Source organism: Mytilus edulis, chromosome 9 (assembly GCF_963676685.1).
Source record: "Mytilus edulis chromosome 9, xbMytEdul2.2, whole genome shotgun sequence".
NCBI lineage: Eukaryota > Metazoa > Mollusca > Bivalvia > Mytilida > Mytilidae > Mytilus > Mytilus edulis.
In genome coordinates, this window is record NC_092352.1 from 20,804,970 (window position 1) to 20,832,658 (window position 27,689).

At 32.9% G+C, this 27,689-nt stretch overlaps 4 protein-coding genes across 8 annotated transcripts in view; 2 read left to right on the forward strand and 2 right to left on the reverse strand.

The window, feature by feature from the left end:
• Positions 1–2,346, reverse strand: part of LOC139489635 (uncharacterized) — a 30,481-nt gene extending 28,135 nt beyond the window's left edge. The window contains exon 1 of the mRNA XM_071276261.1: positions 2,187–2,346. Within this exon, the coding sequence (XP_071132362.1) occupies positions 2,187–2,212 (26 nt within the window). The 5' untranslated portion in view covers positions 2,213–2,346. The remainder of the gene's footprint in view (positions 1–2,186) is intronic.
• LOC139489648 (leucine-rich melanocyte differentiation-associated protein-like) overlaps positions 1–27,689 on the forward strand; it is a 511,226-nt gene that overhangs the window by 73,751 nt on the left and 409,786 nt on the right. The window lies entirely within an intron of this gene.
• LOC139489634 (tRNA-dihydrouridine(16/17) synthase [NAD(P)(+)]-like) lies at positions 5,311–19,615 on the reverse strand. 2 transcript variants are annotated; one of them, XM_071276260.1, is made up of 12 exons: positions 19,563–19,615; positions 16,270–16,507; positions 15,664–15,823; positions 15,413–15,525; positions 13,980–14,062; positions 12,117–12,220; positions 11,580–11,724; positions 10,363–10,459; positions 9,527–9,618; positions 8,927–9,122; positions 8,398–8,473; positions 5,311–5,727 (listed from the first exon to the last, which is right to left on the reverse strand). In XM_071276260.1, exons 2-12 carry the CDS (start codon positions 16,498–16,500, stop codon positions 5,432–5,434), a joined length of 1,593 nt encoding a protein of 530 aa, XP_071132361.1. In that variant the 5' UTR covers positions 16,501–16,507; positions 19,563–19,615; the 3' UTR covers positions 5,311–5,431. The 2 variants fall into 2 exon arrangements, with proteins under 2 accessions (XP_071132361.1, XP_071132360.1); XM_071276259.1 differs by lacking the exon at positions 19,563–19,615 and adding an exon at positions 18,455–18,472.
• LOC139489631 (V-type proton ATPase 116 kDa subunit a 1-like) overlaps positions 19,860–27,689 on the forward strand; it is a 37,960-nt gene continuing 30,130 nt past the window's right edge. For all 4 annotated transcript variants that reach the window (XM_071276253.1, XM_071276254.1, XM_071276255.1 and 1 more), the window contains exons 1-5: positions 19,860–19,945; positions 23,097–23,236; positions 23,611–23,689; positions 24,042–24,268; positions 27,421–27,630. In XM_071276253.1, coding sequence (XP_071132354.1) covers positions 23,117–23,236; positions 23,611–23,689; positions 24,042–24,268; positions 27,421–27,630 — 636 coding nt within the window. In that variant the 5' untranslated portion in view covers positions 19,860–19,945; positions 23,097–23,116. The remainder of the gene's footprint in view (positions 19,946–23,096; positions 23,237–23,610; positions 23,690–24,041; positions 24,269–27,420; positions 27,631–27,689) is intronic.

The following is a 27,689-nucleotide window of genomic DNA, read 5'->3' on the forward strand; positions in this document are numbered from 1 at the left end:
CACCTGCCAGTTGGACATGTACACCTTACAGTCCTTCCATACACCGAATATACTAGCCCTATTGCTTATAGTATCTGAGATATGGACTTGACCACCAAAACTTAACCTTGTTCACTGATCCATGAAATGAGGTCGAGGTCAAGTGAAAACTGTCTGACAGACATGAGGACCTTGCAAGGTACGCACATATCAAATATAGTTATCCTATTACTTATAATAAGAGAGAATTCAACATTACAAAAAATTTGAACTTTTTTTTCAAGTGGTCACTGAACCATGAAAATGAGGTCAAGGACATTGGACATGTGAATGACGGAAACTTCGTAACATGAGGCATCTATATACAAAGTATGAAGCATCCAGGTCTTCCACCTTCTAAAATATAAAGCTTTTAAGAAGTTAGCTAACGCCGCCACCGTAGCCGCCGCCGCCGCCGGATCACTATCCCTATGTCGAGCTTTCTGCAACAAAAGTTGCAGGCTCGACAAAAAAGTATTTCTCACCAGAACCATGGCAAACATTAAATGTTGCCTTATCTTCTAAAAGGAATATCGCAGAATGGAATTATACTACGTTCACAAAGTGGCACCACTGGTGTGTGATCATGGTGATGGCTGCTTGGAGTGGTTTCGTCAAAAATGTGTCGGACTTAAACATACTCCAAAATTCACTTACGGGATATGTAGAAACTGTCATTGTAAATAAAAAAAAAAATAAAGAAATTGTATGTAATAATTGTATGTATTGTAAATATAAAATAAATGTCTTCAACTTTTATTATTTAGTACCTATTACAAGTCTCATCGTAGTGACATTGCTGTTTTTCATGTAACAATAACGCTATGTAACCGTAGCCTCAATAGTTATTGTTACATTCGTAATTAGTCAGGTCCTTACCCAACATTGCATTCCGGCATTTAGTCTCCAATGTAACAATAATATTTTTATTATTGTTACATTTCCATGTAACCGTAGCCAGTGCCATAAAAATAAGGGATGAATAATATAAGTAAAAGTATAAAACGTACCGCTGTGAAATGTTAAATTATTTAAGAAAAACATCAACTTTGGAAAAAAATTACGCTATATTGTACACAGCTTAGTATATTTACAAACAAGAAATTACTGTGTACTTTTTTCTGTAACTATTATCGATCTGCTGATATTAAAAGGAAATAATTTACATTTTCTGTAATCAGTAGCATCTTTTTGTTTTATCAAGTGTCAACTTCCATCATAAGGAAATTTATAAGTTATTTGTTATTGATATCTTTTTCATGGTTACTAGAATAATACTACAAGTTCTGAAAAAAAAGACCACTGAACTTTGCTTGAGTAATAATTTTTGAAAATAATAATTGAAAACATGATTTAAAGGGAAATAATCAAAGTTGTATATGACATTAAATTTCATCGGATTATTAAAATACAATGTGACTTTATTAAGGTCCTTTTAATATCAACAGATAAATTCCTTTTAGAAAATAAAAGAATTTAGTGGACAACAAAACTCTTTTTAAAACTAATAAGATCTTATTATCTATAAAATGTCATTGTATAGAAGTTTTCATATCCAAGTAAAATTTCTTGACACCCATGTTCCTTATATTTATTATGAGTACGATTATTTTATTCAAATTTCATGCCAGTGACGGATTCAGGGGAGGGTTCCAGGGGTTGGAACCCCCATTTTTTTTGGACAATCAATGCATTTGAATGGGGACATTAAGTTGGAACCCCCCCCCCCCCCCTTTCTGTCCTGGATTGGGAACCCCCCTTTTTAAAATGGCTGGATCCGCCCCTGCATTCAGCACTCATTCTCTGGAATTCAATGAATTTATTTATTTTTTATTACACTGTACTTGCTTATTACTAACAACCTTTGACTTAAGCAATGAGCTAAAATGTTTTATCAGTTTATCAGTTAGCAACAGCCAGTAAGGGTTGTTTAAAAAAAATAGCAATTGGTATTGTGGAAAGACCAAGGACTTTTGAATATGCACTGTAAATGGTATTGTTCTTTTACAATTAAAGTTTTTGTTACTTGATTTTAAGTATTTTTTCTCTAAACATATTGTGGATCATTTAAAATTCTGACCCATAAAATCAATTGTCCAACTGGTTAGAAGCTTCAACTATAAACTGCTGTAGAATAATTAAATTGCAACAAAATAAAGCATACTTACCTTCTTTTACGTCTTGGTTTCCACATTATGAGATAGATTGTTAGTTAGGGTCATTTGATATTTAACACAACCACTCAGTGCTTAAATTTGGACAAATTTCTAAGAAAATATTATATGTAATAAAAACCACAGTCAATTCTTTAATGTGAAAAGAGATAATGAAAGTGTAAGCTTAAATTTACTTAACATATATTTATTGTAATATGAGTCATTTGAAAGATTCATGAGGAAGTAATTTTTGAATTGCTATAAATAAAATTGCTATATTCCAGGGGTGCAAATGAGACTCGCACATTTTCATGCATCTTTGGCAACATTTTTATTTGATCTATTGTTTTTTCTCTCTGTACAATTTTGGCCAAATCTTACACATTTGCTTCATGAAAACTTGGCAGTACATTTTTTGTACTAATATTCAGATAAGCTTCCATGAGGGGGAGTAGGACGGGTCCTGATCCCGAAATCCCGGGCTTAATAACACGAAATCCCAAGGTCCCGATTAAAAAAAAATCTAAATCCTGAAGTCCCGAAATTAGAAAAAAAGAATTCCTGGATCCCGAAAGGGTCAATCCCGAAATCCTGAGCTTAAAAACACCGGATCCAGGAGTTCTAATAAAGGTCCTATCCCCCCTCTTCCATGGGGAGAAAATCTAAAATCATCTATCCCCCCTCCCTTTTTTAATGAAATTTTGATTGGACTTTTTTTTAAATCTCCCTCTGAAATTTCATGGAAGCATATTTTAGCTTCAAGTATATTTCATCGAGAAAGTTAATGAAAAGGCAGCTTTGTAACATGTAAAACATCAGTTAAAAGAGATAAATCAATTTTTAATTGAACTTTTTTTTATGGCAATTCAAAAATCTCCCTTGCCTTTCAAATAACTCAATACAATAAATATATGAAAGAAATTTTATGGTAACACTTTTTCATCCCTTTACATTTTGAAGACTTGACTGTTTTTCTTCTACAGCAGTTGGTTAAAATGAGTGACCATTTGAACTGCTTGATTTGATGGTATAAGTATGCAGTTAACTGGGACATTAAGTCAACAGAATGGGTTAGTAGAATGCCAAGCTTTTTGCCCATTAAACATAATCGATAACTCATGGGGGCGCACTACGTTTGCGCGCATTTGGGGATTAAAATGTTTTACGTTTGCGCGCAGCTTTTGATTACATTTGCGCGCATTTATCTTACAGGTAAACTCAGGTAAAAAACGGTATATAATCATGATAATGAAATATGAATAATATAAAATTTCATTAACTTTGAAAAATATATTTTAATCATATATTGTTCATATTGTATTCTAAGACAAAATATAAAGTGTGCATGATAAATTCTGTTATAACTTGAGGCATACATGTAACTTTTTTCAGGGTGCTCAAGTACCCCGAATAGTGATCTCTTTAAAATTCGTAAATAATTTATTGTAAGTTAGATTGTAAAGTTTTGTTAAGTAACGAACATTTGAAGTTTTTTTTTATAGCAAATGGGGGGAGAAAATCATTAGTATGTGATGAGTATAAAAATTTCCGGATTGATAGAATATAATGCAACCGACTTATCCTGCTTGTATCCAACTTCTACCTCCTCGTAGGTGAGTAGGTGATTTAGTCTAACGGAAAGGGTACTTTTAATTAAAATAATTGAATAAATTCATAGATAAATAAGAGTTATTGCCTAAGCTTGCCTGAGTTTACCTGTCAAATAAATGCGCGCAATAGTAATGAAAAGCTGCGCGCAAACGTAATGCACCGACTCATGGAGGGTTCCTTTAACTATCTTATTTATTCTTATGTCTGGTCCCATCCCAACTGTTATCTCAAAATCCATTAAATGTTCATATTGTACTTATTGATGTATTGTGAACTTGTTCTTGTCCTGAATATACACAAAGAAGAGCTTAGCTTTTGTCCATCTGATAAGTTAAGCCTTTTTCAACTGATTTTTATAGTTCGTACTTATGTTGTACTAATATACCACTGCCCCAGGTTAGGGGAGGGTTGGGATCCCACTAACATGTTTAACCCTGCCACATTATGTATGAATGTGCCTGTCCCAAGTCAGGAGCCTGTAATTAAGTGGTTGTTTGTTTATGTGTTACATATTTGTTTTTCCTTCATTTTTTGTACATAAAATAGGCTGTTAGTTTTCTCGATTGAATAGTTTTACATTGTCATTTCGTGGCCTTTTATAGCCGACTATGCAGTATGGGCTTTGCTCATTGTTGAAGGCCCTACTGTGACCTATAGTTGTTTTACATTTCTGTGTCATGTTGGTCTCTTGTGGAGAGTTGTTACATTGGCAATCATACCACATCTTATTTTTTTATATTTCTATTGAAATAAATAAATGGTCCCTCATTTCAAAATATTTCTGATTATCAAAATCATCAAAGGTGCTGATGAGTGAAATCTTCATACAAATTTGAAGTTTATCTAGAAAATAAAGGAATCTCTATCCTGGCAACATGAGTTAATCATGGGATATTTTAACAAGATCCCTACCTGAAAGAAGAGTTCCGCCATTTTAAGAATGTTTTTATCACATTACAATACTCTCAACTAAGTTCTCCCAATAAAATGGTCCTCATTAATGTTTCAATATGGTAATCAAAATTATTCAAGGATTTGATAATTGGAAATCTTCATAGAAATTTGAAGAGAATCTTCAAAAACTTGGTTTTCAAAGTTAGTTCTTATGTTTTGCTGTTGCACGACTACCCAGTCATGTGGAGGGTTGAGTGTTCGCAAGTATGTTTAACCCTGTCCCATTCTAATTGTGCCTATCCCAGTTTTTGTTTTTTAATATTGAATTGTCATAATTCAGGCAGTTGACTTTTTTTTAACGGTTTCACATTTTGTCGTGTTAGGGCCTTTTATAGGTAACTATTCCGAAAGGATTTTGCTCATGACTGAGAGCTGCATGTGACCTTTATTTGCTTAAATTCACTTTATTTTGATTCTTTTGGATAGTAGACTTCTTGGTAGTCATACCAAATCTTCTTATTTTATACTAAGTGAAAAAGAGAATAATATATAAAGTCTGGCAATCAAACTTCATTGACTGAAATGTAAAACCAAAGTCTTTTGTTACAGAAGTGACAAAAACTAACAATGATTTTTCTTTCAGCATAATTTAATAACAATTGATTTCATAACTTGTGAGGTATTAAAAGGTCAAATTTATTCAATAGTTTAAAAATTAATATAAAACAATAAATATTTTAATAAAACTATTTTTACAAACTGTTCGTAGAATCAGCTGATTGGACTCCGCAATGTTTCACACTATCTTCTAATGTCATGTTGACTATTGCTTGTTCTTTATCTTCTGTGTGTTTACATGATAAAGAGTCATAGGAAGAATTGTTCAAACACTTTTCAGAATCTGATTTATCACAATCTTCTATTTGGTTCGTAACATTATTTTCAGACAGTCTTTCCACAGCAGACTTTTCAATATTGTTTAATTCTTTTTCTTTCAGATCATTTTCCATCTCTTTCTCTTTTCGAGTTTTCACTAAAATATTATGTCCTGAAAAATATTTAAAATGTTGTAAATAAATCAAATTACAAAAGAATTGATTCTATATATCAACCATAAAACTTTGAGAACTGATACTATTTCAACCATAAAACTTAAAACCAATATCAAATTGATATAGCACTTTCTGAAAGGAAAGGGGATTTTTTAAAAGATTTTAAGTACCGGTATGATAACACATTTCCAAAATTTAAATCGTTTTCAAAGTCAATCGATCATGCATGACTTGAGGGAGGAGGGCCAAATCTCCATGGACAAATGAGATATGTGTCAATATTTATACAACTGCATACTAAATATCATTGATCCAACATTCGTGGTTCATCATAAATCTGTCGCTGTCACAAACTTATACATTGTTGAAGTCACTGCCGTTGATGCAGGAAACAGGACGACTAAGTCCCCCTTTTTCTATGTCTACCAGGCACGACAAAAAAATCTGAGACTGACATGAAAGTACAATTCTATGAGTTGGGAATGGAATGAAAACAGTGAAACTGTGAGCTATTAAAGGAGTAGGTCCAGTAAGACCCCTTTTTGGCCCCAAAATATAGCAGTTTTACAAATTTGTTAAAATGTAAACTTTCAGTTATTCATTGGACAGTAGATTGCTTCTGCTACATACATTTGGGCTGATTTTGACAATACAATGCACATATATCGGGTACTAGCACCATTAAGTCATGCTAAATTACTGAAATCTTCACAATTCTAGCATTTTTGTTAAATTTTAGACGGTTTTCGTGTAAAACGAAAGTGGACGCATTCGTGTTCATCCTTAATATTGAAATGTAAGTTGTATTTTATGATACTGTAAATTCAGAAATTATTGCGTGCATTTATTATTGCGATGTGCCGACCACAGGCAAAAATGCGAGGTTTAATTATTGCGACTTGCCGATTAAAAAAAAAAAATTTTATGCTGAACATTATTGTAAATCACAGATGTTCACATGTCTTTTCGCAAAGTAAAGCTTTGTTCAAATCTATGCATTTAGTTACCTTCCGTATGTTTTCTGTGATTGAATACACAATTCTTAACTGATGTAACTTGTAAAGGGGATCTAGAAACTAAGATGCATTACTAGAACTTATGTGTTGTGCATGCCGACTTTGGGGATCTAGAAACTTAATTGAACATCGACCACGTGCAGAAGATTAGTGTAGAGCGAGGCCCGGCTTGGGTAATTATAGGATATTTTTAACTTCAAAAGAAAATAAATTACAATATTAAAAGTTGATAATCGCAATCACCCGTAGTAAATTATTTTTGGCTTCTTAGTCCTTTTATGCATACAAGCGAAGTTGAGAAAAATAAAATTCATCATAAAGGCTTGGCTTGTGGTATATTGTTAAAAATAAATTTAATTACACATCTTATAAATTAGCTTTGATTAGCAAAGACTCATTTGGTTATAAATAGGAATGATATTTTTTTTACGCCATTAAGTAAAAAAATGTCAATGTGGAAGTTTGTCACAAAGAAACGCTCCCCTGACGATATCGTCTTGAGGTTGCCCAATCCTGATAACGCTACCAACAAAGATGCAGCTGATAAAATTAAAGCTGCTAACACTGAAATTGTCAACTCTCTTGCTACTGATGAGTCAACTACCAGCACAAAACGGGGGGTCAAGAGAAAAGCCAGCAACAACCACTACACACCAGAGACCCGTGCTAAAATAGCTAAATACGCCACTGAACATGGCAATGTTGCCGCTGCCCGCAAATTTAGCAAAGACCTCCAACTTGACATTAAAGAAAGTGCAGTAAGAGCCATGAAAAAGAAATATCTTGTACACTCAAAAGAATCCAATCACCAACCTGTCAATGCGTTGACACCAGAAAAACGTGGTAGACCGCTACTACTTGGTGATTTAGACAAAGATGTAGCAGCCCACATACGCAGCATCAGAGAAGCCGGTGGCATCGTAAACCAAGCTATCGTTATTGCAACAGCCCGTGGTCTAGTCAAACACAAAAACCCAACACTACTCAGTGAAGCTGGTGGGTCGATTCATATCACCAAGACATGGGCCGTATCCTTCCTAAAAATTATACATACCATATATAAAGGTTGAGGATGAACACGGATGCGGCCACTTTCATTTTTGACAAAAACCATCTGAAAAATGACATTTTTCGGCATATTTGGTAGATTTTTCGTATTTTAGCTTCAATCGATGCGTTTTTTATGACTTAATCAGTTAAAATCTTTCACATAAACTAATTGATTCAAATAAAATAGACACTAAAGTGTTTAAAAAGTGGTCAAAATCTTTCGTCAGATGAACATGAAATTTGAGGCCAAAATCGGTCCTTACCGGACCTTCTCCTTTCAGAAATCATTGTAATGTAGTTCCGGAGATAAATGTGACAAAATTTTTCAACTACTTGGATGTCATGTGTTATAAAATGATGCAAGTGTTCTGAATTTTTAAATTTTTTTTTAATAAACAGGAAGTTGTTGCGTGATGAATCTGAAAATGCATTACATGCTATAACTGACTTATATAAACCCTGAAACCAAATTTCAAAGATCTTTCTGATGCAGTTCCTGAGATAGAAGTGACGAAAAATGTTCATGGGACGGTTGGACTGGGTGACATATGGACGGACGGGGGTATCAGTATATACTTTGCTTTGGTATTAAAATATTACCTATACAGTCTAATGTTTCTGTCAACACTTTCTTCTTACAACAACTTTTACACAACTGGAAGTCGCATCGCTTACCCTACAATACAATCAGACTTTTAATTAAAAAAACAGAAAAATAAAATTTCTTTTGTGGTCTCAAATATTTGGAATACCAGAAATAACATAGTGAATAATATTCCTTTCTAACATTTGTACTTTAAACAAGTTTCAAATATATTTGGTTAAAGGTCATTTTATTCTAAAAACCCAGATATAAACTATTTAATTTTTTTCATCAAGTATTTTTAAATTTCTTATTTTATATTAAAACTTTCCTTTTTTTAATCATTTAATAATTTTTTGTGATGAAACAGTTTTTATCATTTATGCTGCATCAACAAATGCACAAAAAATGCAATTTCTTGAAAACTATAGTAATATAAATCATATCATTAAACTGAAAATAGCAACCTGAAAACATAGACTGAAATAAAAAGCTGTATAACTTATATGCTGGTAAAATTAATACATTTACAATAAGTGATCATACCCTTGGATTTGTGCATTCTACACATCTATCAAAACTCTCCCTCCCTGGAGTTCTATCAAAGTTTTTATATGGGTTTCTTAATTTCTTTTTTAACTTATTTTTAGACAATCCTGCTAGTTCGGGTGGAGGGTTTTCCATATGTATCTGTCTCTTTGTAGGAACTTTCTTGGCAAGATTCTCTTCTGCTTGTTCAGGTCTGTAATGGAACAAAAATTGTTGAAGCATATCTTAAGTCTGTTTGATTTAATTTTATATCAATTTAATAAGTCACTGGTAGTTAGGTTTATAACTATTCCTTGCAAAAATATTAAATAAGAGAGCTGGATTACATTTTTTATACCCACCCATTCATAATCTTTATTTTCATTTGCACACAATTAATTGTTTTTGCTTCCCCCCTTATTACCCACAGAAAAAAATATCATTTTCTGATCAAACCTTCAATATTTTGTTCCCTGGAATAGCCCTTATATATAAATTAGGTGAGTTTGAACAAAGTTGTAACATTGATTTTACACATTTTAACAATATGTATGCACTTATTATTACCTAACTCAATTTCAACAATCAGAGATTAAAAGTGAGGTTTAAGCTACTTACGTAGGTCTAACATAAGGCTGACAGATCCAATATGGGTGAGGTAGATCAGATTTATATTCTTCTTTTCTTTCATTGTATTTTTTTATGTCTTCCTAAAAAGATAACTTTTAATAATAACTTATTATCCATTTTGCATTTGAAATATGATGATAAGGTTTTATTCTGTAATGGTTAAAAGTAGCTTGCACAATCTTAAACATGTACTGTTGTTTCTAAAATCTTGCCTTTATCAACATGTGCTTATATTTCTAAAATCTTGCCTTTTTCAAAATTTACAAATTTACAAAACTATAACTGTGTTAATCAAATACCTGCACCAACTTTTTGACAATTCTATTGAGCAACTTAACAGACATCTTTCCTTTAACATCAACATGGCCTTTTTGGCCTCTCAACAGAAAAACTTACTAAACATCTTTCTTTTAACAGCAATATACTGTGGGTTCATTTATTTTCGGGGGTATCAATTTTCGTGGATTGGGGTAAACCTGGATATTTGATTTCGTGGGTTAGCAACCTCTGTATACAAAGCTCATATGAAATTTGTAATTCGTTAAACATTTGCATTTGTGGTTCACCTGTACACAAGAAACCCATGTAAATTGGTTGTTGAGAATATAATGCAAGTGTTAACGTTATGTTTCCCGTATTTACGTCTTTTGTTTATGATGTTACTTTGTACCTTTGTATGGGCACCTTTGATATATAGATTTTGAGCATAAAAGTAACACAGCGCAAAGTATCGAGTTTTATTTGTTTTATTACAATACATTGGTATCTAAAGAATAATAACGAATTCACAGTCGCCTTTTTGGCCATTCTACAGAGAAACTTACCAAACATCTTTCTTTTAACAACAACACAGCTGTTTTGAAACATTCAACAGATTTACCACTTCCTATCATTTCCCTGATATCTAAATGAACCTGTAATCTGAATAATACAAGGGAATAAGAATGTGGCCTTATAAATACAATATAAAATAAAGCAATTATTTCAGTTAAGAATTCTTCTTTGATTTGATGTGAGAAAGGATAAAATGTCAATTCATATTTAGTACTTGAACATATTGTTTTGATTTCTAACATTAGTGTTTTGTTAAAAAGATGTTTAAAATTTAGCATATTTTAATTTTTTGAATAGGCATTCAGTTTTTGGTTTCAATCCATTGATCTATATCAGAGAAGATTTTCAAAGAAATGTTTTCAAACAATAGAAGAATGGATGCAAAGTGATTGCAATAGCTCATACTGTTTTCCTGGCAAGGTGAGCTCAAAAATTTTGAAAAATGCCTTTTTCCTCCATTTTCAGTATAAGTTCAACATGTTGTCTACAAAATCTTTGAATAATATGCCATTGCCCATGATTGTAACAAATTTGCTCCTATGTCTAGCAGAAACTTCCTTAAATAATTATTGATTCTGGTTTTGTAGCTATTTTCCTAAGACTTGTAGTTCAAGGGTTTGGTTGGCTTGCTTGCTTAGTTTGTATGAATGTTTGCTCAAGCATTGTTATTAAGATTCATTCAAGGTCATTAAAAACTTCCATTTTCATAATTAAGATTGACATCTACAATTAATCAATAGACAGGGCTTCATATTGTATTCAATTATAATATACTTATGTTATTTGATGTTAATCAAAATGCCGAATATAATATACAAAAGTTGGTATACAAACACCAAAAGCAAACCAACCAAACTTTTAAACTACAAGCATGAGGAAAATAGCGCTAAACAAGAACGTGTTCCCAGTACACCGATGCCCCACTCGCACTATCATTTTCTATGTTCAGTGGACCATGAAATTGGGGTCAAAACTAACATTAAAATTAGAAAGATCATATCACAGGGAACATGTGTACTAAGTTTCAAGTTGATTGGACTTCAACTTCATCAAAAACTACCTTGACCAAAAACTTTAACATGAAGCGGGACAGACGGACGAACGAATGAACAGACCAGAAATCATAATGTCCCTTTACTATCGTAGGTGGGGCATAAAAAGATAATTTTTGAACTGTAATGAAATATTCCAAATTGAACAAACTTACGCATGCTGGAACATTTTAAATAGATGACCTCTGACATAAGACACAGGGCATGGATATTTATCTACAAGTTGAAGGTATTCTTCACCCATCTGATAAACTGGTGGATCTATACCTTTGAATAAGGCAGGGTTGTGCAAATTTCCCTCTAAAAAAGGAAGGTGACATATATAAATTATCAATTAGTTTGAAGACTAAAGAAAATATGGTAATGTTATAATAACCTTTAGTTAACTTTTTTTGTGCTATTTTGGATGCATTTTCATTGTGATAAATCCCACATCTCTTTTTATCATAAATATTAGATTTTCTGTTTAAAATTTCACCAAAAGAGAACTAAAATACCAAAGCTCTATCTAACCAACCAATGAAGTTATTACCATTTGATATTCTGAATAACTCTTCATTTATTACATACTAATTTAACATTTTTATTCTTTCTAAAAAGAACAAATTTGTCTATAAAACTAACTTATTATCTGAGAGATAAATCACATTGTTTTAAAATTACATGATAAGGGGAGACAATTTCCATTTTACCTGCAGTCATCACACCATGTACACCAGTGTCCTTAATACATCTGTCCACATCTGGCAGGTACTGGATATTACCATTAGCATATACAGGTATCTTTAATTTCTCTCTATAACACATTTATCTAATTTAAACAGGCATATGCAAAGGTTATAACATATAATTGTTACATGTTTGTTTATTTTCTAAGAGAACTTTGTAATGTGTTTTTTCATAGTCTTTTTTTTATAGAAAATCAAACATTTTTGATAAAATTCTTTCAGCAAGTTATCTGTAATGAATAGGTTATTCTCTTGTTCAGAGCTATGTTGAATTCAGAGCAATGTAAAATACTTGGTGCTAAATGACAAGTTAATAATGACAGCAGATGTAGTTTTAATGAAGTAGTATCACACATTAAATAGTTCAGCAGACGTAACATGTCTCAAATGTTTGTCCAAATACATGTACAGCTTTACAGATGTAAATGAAAAATTTTCTGCACCAAACTATGTTCGGTGCAGACACATTTATGAAGGTCATAACTCCTTCGCCCCCAATCCTGTCTGTAGTCATGATAGCAAACTTCATTCTTTGATGGCCTGTATGACCCTCCATACATTTTAGAACAGCCCAAGCTGAACTGTGTTGACAGCAGGGATACAACCATGCAATTCATGGTCCATAAACACTTCCCAGATGTATTTATGAAAATTTGACAACTGTAATGCCCTTCTTTAGAGTTCTAAATCAGAAAAATGTGAAAAGTAGTCATTGATTTGATGGTCACAACTTTTATAGTATGGGCCATATATAGTTATTATACATTTATTTCCCATGCCTGAGGGCGATATGAAGATTTGTTCACCCAAGAATATTCAAATTTCACGAGAGCTGCGCCTGAGGGAAATATAATTTTTGGAGGGTGAGAAAATCTTCATATCTCCCGAGGCCAAGGGAAATGAATGTTTTATTCCACTGCCTATACTTTTTTTTAACTTCTGAACAAAAGATATTAGTTTACATTATTGTTTTCTTATCCGTTTTTTTTATATATAACTAAACACAACATACACAAATGATAATAAGAACCGATTAAAAGTTAATTATTCATTTACTTCTGTTTTTAGATCTGAAATAGTTTTAAAAACGAAATTATTTTACTATCTTCAATAAAAAAATTAAAACATTAACTGTGGGTAACATCGCTGAAGGCAATCCTGACGTTCAGAGGGGAATATGATACTCGGAAGGGAATATGAAGTTTTGTTCGACGTCACGTGGAATTGTTTCAACCAATCAGACGTTGATTCCGCTATCAAAATCAACATGCAGTGTATTTGGAATAATAGATATTATTCCACTGCATGCATTTATATATATAAATGGTACAGAACACAAGGAGGTATAATATAGCAAAAGAAATCTGGTTTGTCTCTGAATAATATGCCACTGTTTTGTCAAAAAATCTGTAAAATATAAACATTTAAGCAGACCTGGCTTGCTAATAATATTTCGCTAGCAAGACAATCAAGTCACATTTACTTCCAGTCAATATGAATGGACTGCTGTAACTATAGGGTAATACTTGAATGACTAAGAAACACATTTGTTCAATGTTCACCTCTCAAGGTTGTATCAAAATCGAAAAAATATACCATTTTTCAATAGGGGTTGGTTCCACCAGAAAATATTGTAAGAAGTTGCGGTCTCATTGGCTTTTACTATGTACTTGCCAGTGAATTGGAAACTGTGCTTTTTACCATTCACTGGAAACTGTGCTTTTTACCATAAGAATGGACAAGTGTAAGTGTCTTGTTGACAGAAAATCTAAATATTTTACAAAATCAGCTGACTGAGAGAATTTTCATTTTCATATTTGATGTTACCTGACTGCCTTTATATGTTCCCAAGTTGCTAATCCAGTATTTAATCCTTTCTGTTCTCTTGTTCTACCATGGACTGTCAACAGCTGAAATATAAGGCAGATATAGCAGTCTTGTTTAAAACTGAGGAAAATTACTGGTTTGTATCCAGTAAGTATTAAAGTAAAAGAAAATTTTAGATTTTGAGAATTATGGTAGCAGTTTCATACAAAATAAATGTTATCAATCAAAGCATCAAATAGTGATTTAAACTATAAAATTGAGAAAGGAAATGGTGAATATGTCAAAGCGACAACCACCCGACCATAGAGCAAACAACAGCCGAAGGCAACCAATGGGTCTTCAATGTAGCGAGAATTCCCGCACCCGTAGGTGTCCTTCAGCTGGCCCCTAAAATATGCATAATAGTACAGTGATAATGGACGTCATACTAAACTCCGAATTATACACAAGAAACTAAAATTTAAAATCATACAAGACTAACAAAGGCCAGAGGCTCCTGACTTGGGACAGGCGCAAAATTGCGGCGGGGTTAAACATGTTTATGAGATCTCAACCCTCCCCCTATACCTCTAGCCAATGTAGAAAAGTAAAACAATAACAATACGCACATTAAAATTCAGTTCAAGAGAAGTCCGAGTCTGATGTCAAAAGATGTAACAAAAGAAAATAAATAAAATGACAATAATACATAAATAACAACAGACTACTAGCAGTTAACTGACATGCCAGCTCCAGACCTCAATTAAACTGATTGAAAGATTATGTCTTCATCATATGAATATCAGGTACAATCCCTCCCGTTAGGGGTTTAGTATCATACTATCATAAAATATATGAGAAGAACATAACCCGTGTCATGCCAACAACTGTTTTTTTAGAAATAAATGTGTTTAGTTCCGATGCAAAGACCCTATCAGTGAATCAATGTTAAAGCCAAAATATGCAATCTTTAATGACCTGACAACAGTATCGTAACTATATCCCCTTTTAATAAGTCTATTTAAAGGTTTTGTTAGTTTCTGAGGAGAATACTGACATTTTTGTGCTTTGTCTTTATTAAGAATATCTGACTCAAATCAATTGCCGGTTCCAATTATAAAATATTCCTGGATAAGGACATCTCATTTAACTTCAGGAACTTTGAAACCTCTTATCAATGAATTGCCTGACATTTTTTTTCATCATCAGTGTTGTTGTTTGAAGTCCACATTAATACAAGGACATACTGTAAATTCTGAAATTTTTGCATGCATTTATTATTGCAATCTTGTCATTTCAGAGTAAAATGCGATTTTTTTATCTTTAAGATATTGACAAAAATCCTGTTTAAATCATATAAATTTTTTTAAAATGCGAGTTTAAATTATTACAATTATAACCCTGTTGCTTTTTTCACAATAATTTCTGAATTTACGGTAGTGACCAAAACTTACTTGACATCCAGCTTTCTCTAACATCTGTGCATATAAAACAGTCTTCTGTATACTTTCAAATATTCTCACTTTACAAGTTATTGGTACTTTTAAATTTTCATGGCAGACTTTTACTGTAAAAGAAAAGATTTTTTTTAGGATTTTTTTCATTTTAAACAACTTTTACATAAAATGAAACAAGCAGAATATTCCATCAATATTCAGTAAAAAAGTTTAACACTGTCAATCTACCTTACACTTACATGACTTACCCATTTTCTCTATAAGGTCCCATTCATCCTGTAGAAATGCCCCATAGTGACCACGCTTAGCAATGACTTGTGGACAGCCTAGGTTTAGGTCAATTGCATCACAGTGATCCTGAGCCAACAAACCTGCTTTCAGTAAAACCTCAGGATCATTGGCACAAAACTGTAAAAAAGAACCCCAAAAAAAGTGGAAAATGTCACAGCTAGTTCAAGATTTCTCACCAGTAAATGCTGGATGTTCAGGAAGTGTTTAATCAGCCTCAACTCTTAATTTTTTTATTTCAAAATATTTGAACCAATTCAATACAATCATGACAATGTAGTTTTAAGTACATTAATGGATTAAAATTCAGTGATTTTTCTTAAAGACAAAAATTCGATCATGTTGATACATTCAGATTCTGCTCACCTTAACCATTTTAAGTTACAAGTATCGAGTTTCTTCTAACCTATAGCTACAGATACATAAAATATTGATTCCCTACAATCATGGAGGGTTTCTTCTCACTTAGACAAATGGTTTAATTTTGGCACAAAACAAAAAGACTTTCTGCTCACCATGATAAACAATAGTCAGCTTCGGGACAAAAATGATAATTTTCTGCTCACCTGGATAATTAATGGTCTATCTTCAGGGCATGATTGGAGAGAGTCTGCTCGGTAATTAGCATCTCTGCAAAACACTAATGAATGGAGCATAGGAGTATAACACAATTCTGCTCCATATCTTCTACTCAACATTCTCCAAGCCAATTCACTCTGGTCGACCATTGGAGCAACGACATATTTTGCAGACTTTAGTGTCTTTTTCCAAAATTCAAAACCTTCCAACTTTTCCATTTTGCTTCTGAATAAAAATAATAATCAAAACATAATTATGTCAATTCATGTATACAAAGTGTATCTTTTCTGTATATAAATTTTACTCAATAAAAAAGTTGTTGGATAATTGGGTGCACTTGAAAGTGAAACAATTTTTATTGACTGATTCAATCCACAAATTATACAGGTAAAAACTATAATCAACATACATTTTACACATACAATACAAACATAAACCAATCTAAACAAAATTCCAATTGCACGAGTTCTCTATTTATATCTATATTTTATTTAATATTGGGTTATATGACTATTTGCAGTCTTCGGTGGTCACCTCAATAGTTTAATTAGATGGTGTCTAGACTAAACTACACATGAAATGCTGATACATATTATCAAGTCCATGCATTATAAATTGCTTAGCTTAGACTTTTCTTAATTCAGATATCATTTTAGTGTTTTATATATCATAAAAATGAGAATTTGAGTCAAATCAGTGAAAATAAATTTGACAGCTACATGTAAAAATGTAATGCCCCTTTAATAAAAGTGAATGAGAATATAAGTGACAGACTCTTTGCAACAACAGGTTTATAGGCACATGTGATTGTTGGCAAACAGACCTGTATTCCATTACAGATCTCATTACTACCTTTTGTCTGTGCCGTCATATGTACACATTATCGCTATTCTCTTCTGACCTGAGAATCTGTCCAGCTTGAACTATTGACGTCATACAACAATCACTTCAAAACTTAAGGGAACCTGTGTGATGTCCAGTAATGGCGGACAAATAGTGATAAGGTGTATTTGGATACATCTTGATCTTGATCTTGATAGGTTTACGGTGATAAATCCCCTTACAATTTCACTAAAAGTTTTAACTGGTTCTTCTGCTGTCTGTATTTTGGTGAAGATATCCGGTGGTAGTAGGTTCCAGTCTTTAATGGTATTTGGAATAAAACTGTATTTTAATGTGTCTTGTTTTAGTTTGAAGTCTGAGGAAATGTTGACTGTGCATGTTCTTGGTTGTACGGGATGGTTTTTTCAGATGGTAAGTTTACTTGACTGTGTACATTCTTGCAGAAAAGAATCAATCTGTTTTGTGTACGACGGTCTTTAAGAGAGGGTAATTGTAGCTGATTTAAGATCACTGTCACACTTCCTGGTTCGTAATCAGTGTAGTTTGATGTTATAAACCTAGCCGCTCTTTTCTGTACATTTAACAGTTGGTCTTGGAGATATAGTTGATGTGGGTCCCAGGCAGTGCTTGCATATTCTAGGACAGGTCGTATCAGTCCTTTATAGGCCTGGAGTTTAACTTCAAGTGGACATGCGAATAGATTTCTTTTTAGTAAACCTAATGTCCTGTAAGATTTATTGCATATCTCCTCTATGTGCCTACCCTGGCCAGTGTAGATCATTTGTGATGTTAACTCCTAGATATTTTATGGATGTTAAAAATTGGAGTTCCGTATTTCTCAAGGTGTATTTAAATGATGTTATTTTCTTTTTGCGACTCAAATGTCATCATGTTGCATTTAACTGGTTGAAATCTCATTCCCCAATCACTTGCCCATAACCAAGGGTATCTATATCCTTCTGTAGTTCAGCACAGTCATCTTCAGTTTTAATTTCTCTGTAGCATACACTGTCGTCTGCAAACTACCTAATTTCTGATGTTACTTTTTCTGCTATGTCGTTGATATGGACCAGAAATAGGTATTGGACCAAGAACTGTTCCTTGAGGTACTCCTTGAGATATAACAGCTGTTCCCGTAAAATTTTGAAATTCCCACAAAAAAGTGATTGTTGTATGAAGTGTCACAAATTCTAGGTCAAGTGTCACATATTCTCAAATATCTATGAGGGTTAATATAGTAAATTTCAAATACATCAGAGACTAATTGCCTAAAATACTTAGGTAAATTGTATTTATAGTCAAGAAATCATCATCGAAAATATAAGCTACCTGTGTCTCTTGTCTAAAATGGTATCATCGTGTAATGTGTTTTCGTACTAATAACAATTTTCACTGCTTACGGTTTTTACTGTTGAGTTTTTATTTAGGTGTTTACTCAGATTTAAAAAGCATGTCCTGTAGATTGATTTTAGGTATCTAGTTTTTTTGTCAATGATTTCTACGATTTTTTACTGTTTCCGATTACTTTGCGATTTTTGTATGTCAAAAAAACGGCGTCATATGTTTTCGTATGAAATAAAAATTGGATCAGTACACGGACAGGAAATGACTACAAAATCCGGAAATAAATTTTTTCTAAAGTCGTGGTTCTGGTGATCGCTTGAATCATAAAAAAAGTTATTAAATACTTTTCAGTACTAAAAATTACTAGTAAATAGTGTAAGGTTGGTGTTTCGTGTAATGAAATTTTTAGATTTTGATTAATTTTCAGATTGGCACCTGGTTTGTACAAAATACATTATTTTTTCTAAAATAAAATGCAGTTTTCAAAATTTATGATTAAATATAAAAAGTTAAGACTGTTTTCATCTTCATGTATCAAGGATGTATAAAAAAAAATTGTCAATGAAATATTGAATAGTTGGATTTTGAACAACCATTTTATATAAGAACCCTGCTAATTTTAACTCGATGGTTTATAATTAAAACGGCCAAAAAAACACATGACAGTCATATGTCTTGAAGATCCGGTGTCTGACTTGCAAAAAACATATCTGGACTTTATTTTAATCCTTCAGAATTTTTTTCCACAACTATTCTAGTGATGCGTATTTTTGACATTAAATAAAAATGGCTAAATAGGTCAGTTTTATTTAATTTGTTCTAACGTCTTTAAAAAGCGACGTTGAATATGTTTTAAATATATCAAGTTGTAGTGGTGTTGTTGTTCTAAATATAGAAACAGAAAAACATGCCACAATGTACGCGTATGCAGTCGAAACCGACGAAATGTGGTTGATACGAAAACATATGACATACGAAAACATATGACACGACGATAACTTAGGGTTTTCATGGGAGATTGTCTAAGGTGGAGAATATTTCACATAACTTCAATTTTGGTTCATGCCTTTTGTTTATGATTACATTCACTTACAAAATATTACAACGAAAACGTGCAATCTTCTGCAATCTGTAAAGCCCTACGAAAACTCGAGAGAAGTTACTTATGAACAACAGGGAAAATATCAAAATGTGAAAAATGTCAAAATCAGCTGACGTTGAAATATTTCTTTTAATCAGTAATTAAACATTTACATTTTTTAAATTGTCTATAAATATTTCGGGTTTTTTTCCCTCTCAATTCAATAGTTGGAGATTGTTATAAAGATGAGTTTAAATATTTTTCAAGCATTTTACTAGTTTCCGAATATTTTCCGTTGTTGTTTTTTTCATGACGTATCTTGATTTTGATCATTTGGGGCATGAGATTACTCACATGATAATATTGGGAAGTTGAGAAAGTTTCAGTCTTAGGTGGTAAGTGCTCCATTTTAAGAATTTTAATTAGTTGAGCCTACAAATGAATAATCAAGAAGGAGAATCCTTATTTAGTTAGTTGACTTTGTAGAAATGGAGATCTGGCTTGATAGGCAAAGGAATATTTTGGTTTTTTTTTGCTTTTCGTCCAGCTGCAAATATTTCATGCATATTCATGACTGAAACTTAATAACAGTAAACATGCTGAATACAATTAGTACATGCTGCAAGTATGAGGCCTACTGTAATGAAGTGCAGGACATATTTACTGCCACTGAGAGTTGTTACAACTGTTACAAATACAAGGTGGTATAAAAAAGAAGATGTGGTATGATTGCCAATGAGACAACTGTCCACAAGAGACCAAAATGACACAGACATTAACAACTTTAGGTCACAGTACGACCTTCAACAATGAGAAAATCCCATACCGCATAGTCGGCTATAAAAGGCCCAGATAAGACAATGTAAAACAATTCAAACGAGAAAACTAACGGCCTTATTTACATAATAAAAATAAACGAAAAACAAATATGTAACACATAAACAAACGACAACCTCTGAATTACAGGCTCCTGACTTTGGACAGGCACATACATAAATAATGTGGCGGGGTTAAACATGCTAGCGGGATCCGCTTTCGGGTTGATCCGGCCCCACGTCGATCCGGCCCAACTCGATCCGGCCTACGTCAATCCGGCCCCACGCCCATATGTAAAGTCGATCCGGCCCCAATAAAAAATATATTTATAAGGAATAAAAATAAAGATATATTAATTGTAATTCATAAATGTTTCTGATTTCTTTTAATTATAATGTAAAAGGTGTACGGTGTACGGTAAAAAAAAAAAGGCCTTTGAAAAATATTTTCTTTAGATGAGCATACAAAAAGGGTTCTGATCTTCTATCTACAATATACTAGAAGTAAAAAAAATATGAAAGTTTCACCTTAGTGAAAGATGATGATGTCGGAATCGTTATATTTTTGTGTTTCGCCAACTTGAAATGTCTTTGATTGTCTATGTAATGAAATAACTCAAGTGATACATGTATTTGCATGGATGGCACGGTTAACTATTCGATACATGGGTGTAAAATGGCAACTTCATTCCTCTTGTGTTTGTGTTACTTCCACTTTTTATCAAAATGTGGGATCTGCTTATTGATTTGTGCACAACCCGAAGACTAAATCTCCAGCCCGAGGTAGATAAATTGACTTTAAATGCGCAATGCATACGGCTATTACAAAAATTTCATGCTACTACAATCAACGGTTCAAGGTACTCAGATTAATTATCTTTAATATATTTTTTCTGGATGGTTACTATTTTCGCGGAAAAGTAAGGTATTTATTTCCGGAAACGTAGACTTTTTTTTTGCGGAAACGTAAAACGCAGACTGTAATCCAATACGTCTTTTATCTTGTGTTATAACAAATAGCTACATACACAACAGTACAGGCACGACAGGCCGATCCCCAAGCTGATACATACAAATTTTGTTTTTCTTTTTTAAAAGTTCTTAAAATTCTCAAATTGAGAAATGTTGTTAGATTTGCCTAGTCCTTTCTATAAAAGAGAAGACAGAATGCGTTTGTTTTTATATCACAATGGCTTTTCCTTGTGTGTTATGGGACCAACATGTGCATTTAGTGTCATTGGTTTGTTATTTTCTTGCAATAAAGAATAATGGATACTCATATTACTTGGTTTTTTTTTATCTACACACAACTATTCAAAGTATTGTCAATTTTAAGAAAAAATTAATTGACTATATTCGATATTACAAAAGAAAAACAAGTGTAACATGTGTTATAGAAGCCTCTGATGTTACCTGAAAAAAATACAATTAATTATTATTATATAAACACCAAACACCAAACAAAAGATCAAACTACAAAGACCTTGTTGATAACGTAACTTTAATTAATCAGGATTTGATTGAATTAAGTGATTACGATTGGCATTACCTTAGTTCACAATCATCAGACAATTATTGAATAAACAAACCAATTATAGACTAATGATTTGGTTAAACAAGACATTAATGATGAGTTAAATTTTTACGGTTCCATTGGACTGTAAATATTTATTTAGCTACTCTGTGTGAGAAGTAAATAAAATAAAAATCGCCATGACATTCAAAGTCAACTTTGAAAATATCTTCACATTTTAAAATATCATTGGAGCTGCTGTACAAATAGACACAATAACTATAGTTCAAAGCCACTAACAACTAATAAAAAAATCATGCATCTAAGACTAAACTAACACTCAGTTTCGTATCGATTTAGAATAGTTCTTTAACTGGTACTTCAATACTTCGTTTACCTGTTGTGATCCATCATCGACACTTTTTGCAAATTCCGTTTATACAGTTCAAATTTGTCACAAATTCCTCCATATAGTGAATATAGTTTATTCATATTTTATTATGGGGCCGGATCGACTTGTTGCCGGATCGTTGTGGGCCGGAACGACTTGGGCCGGATCGACTTGGGGCCGGATTGACTTGGGGCCAGATCGGTTTGGGGCCGGAACGACCGGATACCGCGGGATCCCAACCCTCCCCATACCTGGGACAGTGGTATAACAGTACAACATAAGAACGAACCATAAAAATCAGTTGAAAAAGGCTTAACTCATCAGATGGACAAAAATACAAGTGGACGTGGCCGGGTACTTGTACATCCCGACAAAAAAAGACGCTAGGAGCAGATCTGAGAGTACTCTCAGTTATCTGACTACTAGTTTAGTTTAGTTTAAACATATTTATTTATAGTGGATTGGGAAACAAGTTTTTCAACTTATATTAATCCCTTTCCACTTTGCGGGTGGGAGTGCTGCCTTGTAGCGGCATTAGCCTACTCTTTTTCAAATCATCTATAAGGGTGTCTTTAACGTGCAAGAGATATGGCTCTCTCTTAACACGGGTCAGCCATTTATCGTCCCCTTCCGACGGACTACTAGTTCAAAGCCACTAACAACTAATGAAACAAATCATGCATCTTTGATTTTAAAAAAGTTAAAAAAAATTATAGATCAATCAAACAATCTGTCTTCATCATGTTCATGTTCATGGTCCTTGTGCAAAAAAAGGCACTTCTTTAAGTTTGATGAGATAAGCTACGAATTTTGATTATATTTTGCAGGTAACTAACAAGAATTCAAGATGTCCGGTTCACTCTTCCGCAGTGAAGAGATGAGTCTTTGTCAGATCTTCCTTCAATCAGAAGCTGCATATGCATGTATATCTCAGTTGGGAGAACTTGGACTTGTACAGTTTAAAGATGTGAGTACAAGAAGTAGAAAATTAGTAACCTGTGAACAGGGGATTCAAAGTTATAAATCAGACCTTTAATATTTCCTTAAATGTGTTATTGGTATTTATTAATAGGTAAGATGGATACATTAAATACTTCCTTTCAAGTTTAAGGGTTAGTGCCTTGTGCAGTATAATTTAAAGGATTTTTTTTTTGTTTTTTTTAATGTTCTGATTTCCAAAATTACCATCAGACAGCCTACATTACATGTATATGATCCATTTTACTATTCATTAGTATGATTTGATGGTATGCAAATGATAGATGAATTGAGATTAAGTTAATATGATATTTTGAAGAAATTAAAATAATGATACACACATATATATATAATTGATTTCAGCTGAATCCAGATGTAAATGCTTTCCAGAGGAAATTTGTTAGTGAAATTTTGAGATGTGATGAAATGGAAAGGAGATTAAGTAAGTACAACTTAAAGTATTGTGAATTCATTTATTTTTTGTCGATACTGATTTTTGTTTTGAGGAAAAATTGTATGTTTGCCAATTTTTAACTTTGTGGTGTAGCCAAAGTCCCTATACAGACCTTTAGTAAATTTGTACTTCGTTGGTTGCATTACTGCTTTTCATATGTTCCTGGGCAACAAAATAGTTCAAAAATCACATTTAATATGATATATTTGAAATGTAAGGTGTAATGAATTTTCATGGCATTCACTTCGCTGATTTCTGAATGTTAAGTATGCTCATTGAAATTCAGGGCAGGGTAAAGGTGAGCTCAATGCATTCACTTTTTTCCTTTTGCTGTTTACAGGGTACATTGAGAAGGAACTGAAGAAAGAAGAGTTGAAAATCCCAGACACTGATGAAAATCCTACTGCTCCAGCTCCTAAAGAGATGATTGATTTGGAAGCAACATTTGAGAAGATAGAATCAGAGTTGAGGGAGGTGAACACCAATGCAGAGGCTTTAAAACGGAACTTCTTAGAGCTTTCAGAGCTAAAGGAAGTTCTGAAGAAAACACAGGTTTTCTTTCACGAGGTATATACTGGTCATTTCAAAATATAATCATGTATGTTATCAGTGCAGTGCTTAATAAAAGAAGGAATATTGTTTGTTGTTTCACTTTCAAATATTGAAGGTCAAGGAACTTTTCCCAATGGTTGACTTAACACAGCAGAAAGAAAGTCAGGGCAAGGTAGAAGATATTCTGATCTTCAGTTTAACAATCAGACATCTTGATTTTTATTACAGCATATACATGATAGACTTTAGGACATCCAGCTGACTTCTGGGTAAAATGTTATTATCTAACAGTAGTGTCTATATGTTATTTAATTTTCAGGCATGATCAACATGAATTTTATTGTCTATGGGACAATCAAATAATAATAATAATAATAAATTCTTTATTTAAAGAGGGTAAACACAGTTAGTTACAATTACTAATCTTCCCTGAGGCCCTCATATACATGTGTACAATACAAGTTAAAAAAAAAAAAATAATAAGAGAAAAAAGCAAACATACAACATATAAACACAATTGTATAGACATAATATTTCAATGTACATGTACCATGATTGAAAGATATAAAACAGTTACAGATTGCATGTAGTAAATAGATATAATATACAAATCATTAAAATCATACATTCTAAGAGTAATAGTTGCAATCATTTCAGACTGAGTATTGGGACTGTCTCAAGTATTGTTTTATAATTTGTTTAAAAGAATACATGTTTTGCACTTTATGCATTTCATACGGTAGTCTGTTCCATAAAACTGTTCCAGAATAAGCAAAAGATTTTTTAAACAGTTCAGTTTTTGGCTTTGGAACTATCAAATTACCTTGAGTAACACCACTTAAGGCATAAGGATTATTAACAGATATAAGTTGAAACTTTTGAGATAGGTACTGTGGTGCTTCTTTCCACATACATTTAAATAGCAATAAATATTTGTGGTATTTGATTCTGTTTTCTACTGTCATCCATCCAAGTTCTTTAAATAAGGGGGCTGATGGGGATAATGGTTCTGCATCAAGAATTAATCTTGCTGCTCTTTTTTGAAGTTTTAATATTCTTACTATCCCTTCATTTTTACATCTCCCCAAACGATACAGCAGTAATCGATGAGAGGCAGAATATACCCATTATAATATGCTTTCCTGGCATTAATATCTAAAAATTTCTTTAATTTAGAAAGAAAGTATATTCTTGATGAAATGCTAGCACAAATTTGATCAATTTGATTTTTCCAGCTAAGTCTGCTGTCAATTTTAACACCTAATATGGCTACTAAAATAAAGACACTGCAAACGTATTATTTATATAATAGATCTTGAAAAACTGGTCATTATTGTGATATATGGACTGCCCACAGGACAGTGGTATTGACTAAGATAGTGATAATGACTGTCGCAGTCAATACCACTATCCTACGGGCAGTCCATGTATCACGATAATGACCAGTTTTTCAAGAACTATTATGTTTATTTCATTGAGAAACCATGTTTTTGAAAATTCTCATAAATTCAAAATGCCTAAAGCAAACTTGAGAAGTTGTACAATCAGGGGCGTAGCTGCCGTTAGGCACTTTAGGCACGTGCGTACACATAATTTAAAAAAAAAAAAAAAAAATTGTTAAAAAAAGTAATGAACAACGTCATCTGTACATGAACGCCAGTGAAGTTGTCAAAACTCTTTAATTATCGAATGTCATGGAATGGAATATTGGATAGAATTGAATGTTTTTATGATTAAACTTATATAGAAACTATAAACTAGAACTTTGGTTCAGATCATTTCAATTCTATCAACAAAAACTTGAATGAACCTCAACTTAGACACATGAGTTTTTTAATTAGTAGTTGTTAGTTTTCAACTAGCTTTCCACTTTGTCTTCACCCGACTTGCCAATGTTGGTCGTCCGTTTGGCTGTGCAGGATGTATAAATACGCAGTCACTCTGGTCAGGATGGGGACATTAAATCCGATGCCTAGTTGTAGAGAGAATGCCACTCTTTGAGGAGTTCGTAGTTGGTCTACTGAAAGGCAAAATTTCTGCTCCTATCGAATAATCCTTCATTTTCCAATGCATGACTTTTCAAATTTCCAGACCTTCGTTCTGGACGACACCTATTACAGGACCTAGCTCCTTGTTGTTTTTATTGTAAATTTGATTTTTTTTTTGGTCCTGAACTTGCATAAATATTTGACACTGGATGTTTAAAAATCAATCAATCAGCTTCCAGTAGTTTCGAGTACTCTCAAATCTGCGTGTAATGACCACAATTATTCAAATTCCTAACTTAAATAGGTCGGGATTTTACAGCATGTACAGTGGAGGATATAAAGAAATACGAATTTCTTGAATTTTGTTACGATTGTATGAACAGAACAGAACTTTTGCATTAGGCATCGATTATGTGTGTATGTGTTTGTGTGGCTAGGGTGAAGGTCTAAGAATCAAAAGATTGATGGTTTTTGTCCAGCCAAAAGGATAGTTTTATACGTGCCTAATTTTTTTTTAATGAAGGATCGTCACAATATGTACTATTAATTAAGTTAAACATATATATCAATCAGAACGGAATAGATATGAAAATACCAAACAGGGTGTACTGCTTAATTAAAGGGATACGCTGATCTACACTGGGCAATGCATATTGTAAATATTTTTTTTTCATATTTCCGATTGTACTGCGTTATCTCATTCACCAGTCAGATGTTATGGTGAATTATTTATAATTCTTCGAACTTTTCATCATGTATATTATAATTATCATGATTAAATAACCAGTAAATTTTATATTTCTGTACACCAAATTTTGCAGCTAAAATGCTAAAAACCGTTTTCCGTTTAGGGGGGGCTTCCCCCCTGAACCCCCTACCAGGGCAGAGACCTACTGGGGGCCTTGAGAGGCCCGCAGACCCCCTGCCGATTGGTGCCTACAGTTGACTGATTACCTAGCTACGCCCCTGACAATTTCTATGGCAAAAAGTGGATGGAATTAAATACTGAAGAATAATGAATGTCATGTGACCCCTTTTTGTCCAATAACAGAATATTATTCTCAACCGAAATGAACTAAATCTGATTATAAGATTTATATGATATAGGTTCTTAAACGACACATGCATATACACTTATAAACAATAGCTGACTAACATTCCTCAATCTTTTTTCCTAAGCATGGACAACATAACATTATTGGAGATGCTCAACAAGCTCTAGGACAGGGGGAGGATACCCAGACTGGTAATATACAGTTAGGATTTGTAGCTGGAGTCATTCCCAGAGAAAGGATGCCAGCTTTTGAGAGAATGTTATGGTTTGCTTGTCGTGGTAATGTCTTCCTTAGATATGAGGAGATTCCTCAAGTCCTTGAAGATCCTGTCACTGTAAGTTATCTCCCTTTAAACTTGATGGATTTTTGGTAACTTATTGTTCATTGGCAAAT

Bases quoted from the DNA above. Each gene is read 5' to 3' on its own strand.
- LOC139489634 (XM_071276260.1), bottom strand. From the start codon at position 16,500: ATGGAAAAGTTGGAAGGTTTTGAATTTTGGAAAAAGACACTAAAGTCT. The intron at 15,526-15,663 runs GTAAGTCATGTA...TTTCTTTTACAG, and splicing joins GGACCTTATAGAGAAAATGG to TAAAAGTCTGCCATGAAAAT. The intron at 12,221-13,979 runs GTAACATCAAAT...AATGTGTTATAG, and splicing joins GAACATATAAAGGCAGTCAG to AGAGAAATTAAAGATACCTG.